The 1,649-nt window shown below is 40.3% G+C and overlaps 1 protein-coding gene across 1 annotated transcript in view; it reads left to right on the forward strand.

Moving 5' to 3' along the window:
- The window catches only part of fbxw4 (F-box and WD repeat domain containing 4), a 69,173-nt gene that overhangs the window by 3,655 nt on the left and 63,869 nt on the right, over nucleotides 1–1,649 (forward strand). Inside the window, exons 2-3 of the mRNA XM_015393852.1 lie at nucleotides 940–1,072; nucleotides 1,292–1,377. Coding sequence (XP_015249338.1) covers nucleotides 940–1,072; nucleotides 1,292–1,377 — 219 coding nt within the window. The remainder of the gene's footprint in view (nucleotides 1–939; nucleotides 1,073–1,291; nucleotides 1,378–1,649) is intronic.

The raw sequence follows: 1,649 nt of genomic DNA on the forward strand, positions 1-1,649 counted from the left end.
ATATTAAATAAACCACATTTAATCATTTTAAATGTATTTTTATTTTTATTAGATTATCATTATTTACTCCTTTATTATTCTTTTCTCATTTATTTGATTTTGATCATGGGCAAGACAAAGTCTGGAGGGAGCAATGATTGGGTAACAGTAGAGAAGCTGCAGAGAGGTTTGTTAAACTACGACTCTGCTTCCTGGTCTGCACCCTGGGTGGTCAGGGTTTGGGAGGACTAATAAATTCTGCTAGATTCCTAGAAAGAAGAGCTCTACCATCCAAAGTGGGATGGATAGCGTCTGTCCGAGTCAGAACAGGCTTTCCCCAAAAGGATTGCAAATTTCTAATGTAGCCCATGTTGTTTTCAGGACGCCACCTAGACAACCAGCGGTTGAATGATAATATGTGGCAAAAAATGTCATCACTGGTCAGATCAGGGAGGGGACCAAAATTATGGAGTTAGACAGAAGGCTGATACTCAGCACACAGAAGCCTTTGCTGTTTCTGTCATGTGAGAAGGTCTTAAATGATTAAAGTCTGACAGACCAATTTGAATCATAACTAAAATGCTCTTTTTGTTTTTTTTGATATGCAATGCAGTATCATCTGCATATAGGGGCGTGTTACAGTTTTGCAAACTTTGGGAAAATCATTAAGATAGAAGCTAAACGGGCTTGGTCCCATTATGGAACCTTCTGGGAGTTGTGGAAACAGAGTGGCTAAAATGGTAAACTGGGGGGGTCAATACGTGGTAAATGGTAAACTGGTAGCCTCTGTTGTTGTTCATCAGTCTGATGAAGAGGACACTTATGATTTTCCATAACAAAGTTCTGTCTTAGTAACTGTTTGTTTGGATGATGGATCTCCTGGTATAACCTCAGAGTGTGTTAGAAACCCTTAAGATAATCAGCTAGAGGCCTGAACCGTGGTTTGTCTGGTTTTTTCAGTGATGGGACGATCGTGGTCCACAACAGGAGGAATCGAATGTCTCTGCGGTTAATGGGTCACAGCCAGGAGGTGAACTGCCTGGACACTAAAAATGGACTCATCGTCAGTGGATCCAGAGACCGAACAGCTCGAGTAAGAACATCTACAAAGTTATATTCGACAGAGTTACTCTCCGTCTGATAAGTTAAGAGTTTTGATCAGCTTCAGTGTTTTACTGGAAAAGATCAAGTTTGGTTAAAATGTTCATTTTAAGCTTTAAATAAACAGTCCTGGTCTTCCTTCTGTTTATCACCACTGTATTTTATCTCAACATAGATTAAAATGTTGTTTCTGGTGACTTTGTTTCTTTAGATGTGGACTTTGACCTCCAGCTCCCCCTTAGCAACAATCTCCATGATTGACAGGGTCTGGTCTGTTGCTATTAGTCCGACACAAAGGTAAGAACTGATTTCTGATCATTTACTGGGCTCAGATTAGCCACTGGGAATCACCCAGTACAGGCTGATTTATGCCCCGTGAGCAGCACTTATTAACACCTTACTAGCATCTCTATGCAGCAACAGGATTCGTCCGTTTGCATTTATACGTTTTGATCCCAAGAAATTCTTTTCCAGCCACTACCACCTTCATAGGCATCATTTTTTCACCCTGGTCAGTCAGATTGTTACACCACTTTTTATAAAAGTTTTTGTGCTGATGATGTGCTTAT

Source organism: Cyprinodon variegatus, unplaced genomic scaffold (genome assembly GCF_000732505.1).
Source record: "Cyprinodon variegatus isolate N-32 unplaced genomic scaffold, C_variegatus-1.0 Scaffold660, whole genome shotgun sequence".
NCBI classification, from domain to species: Eukaryota; Metazoa; Chordata; class Actinopteri; order Cyprinodontiformes; family Cyprinodontidae; genus Cyprinodon; species Cyprinodon variegatus.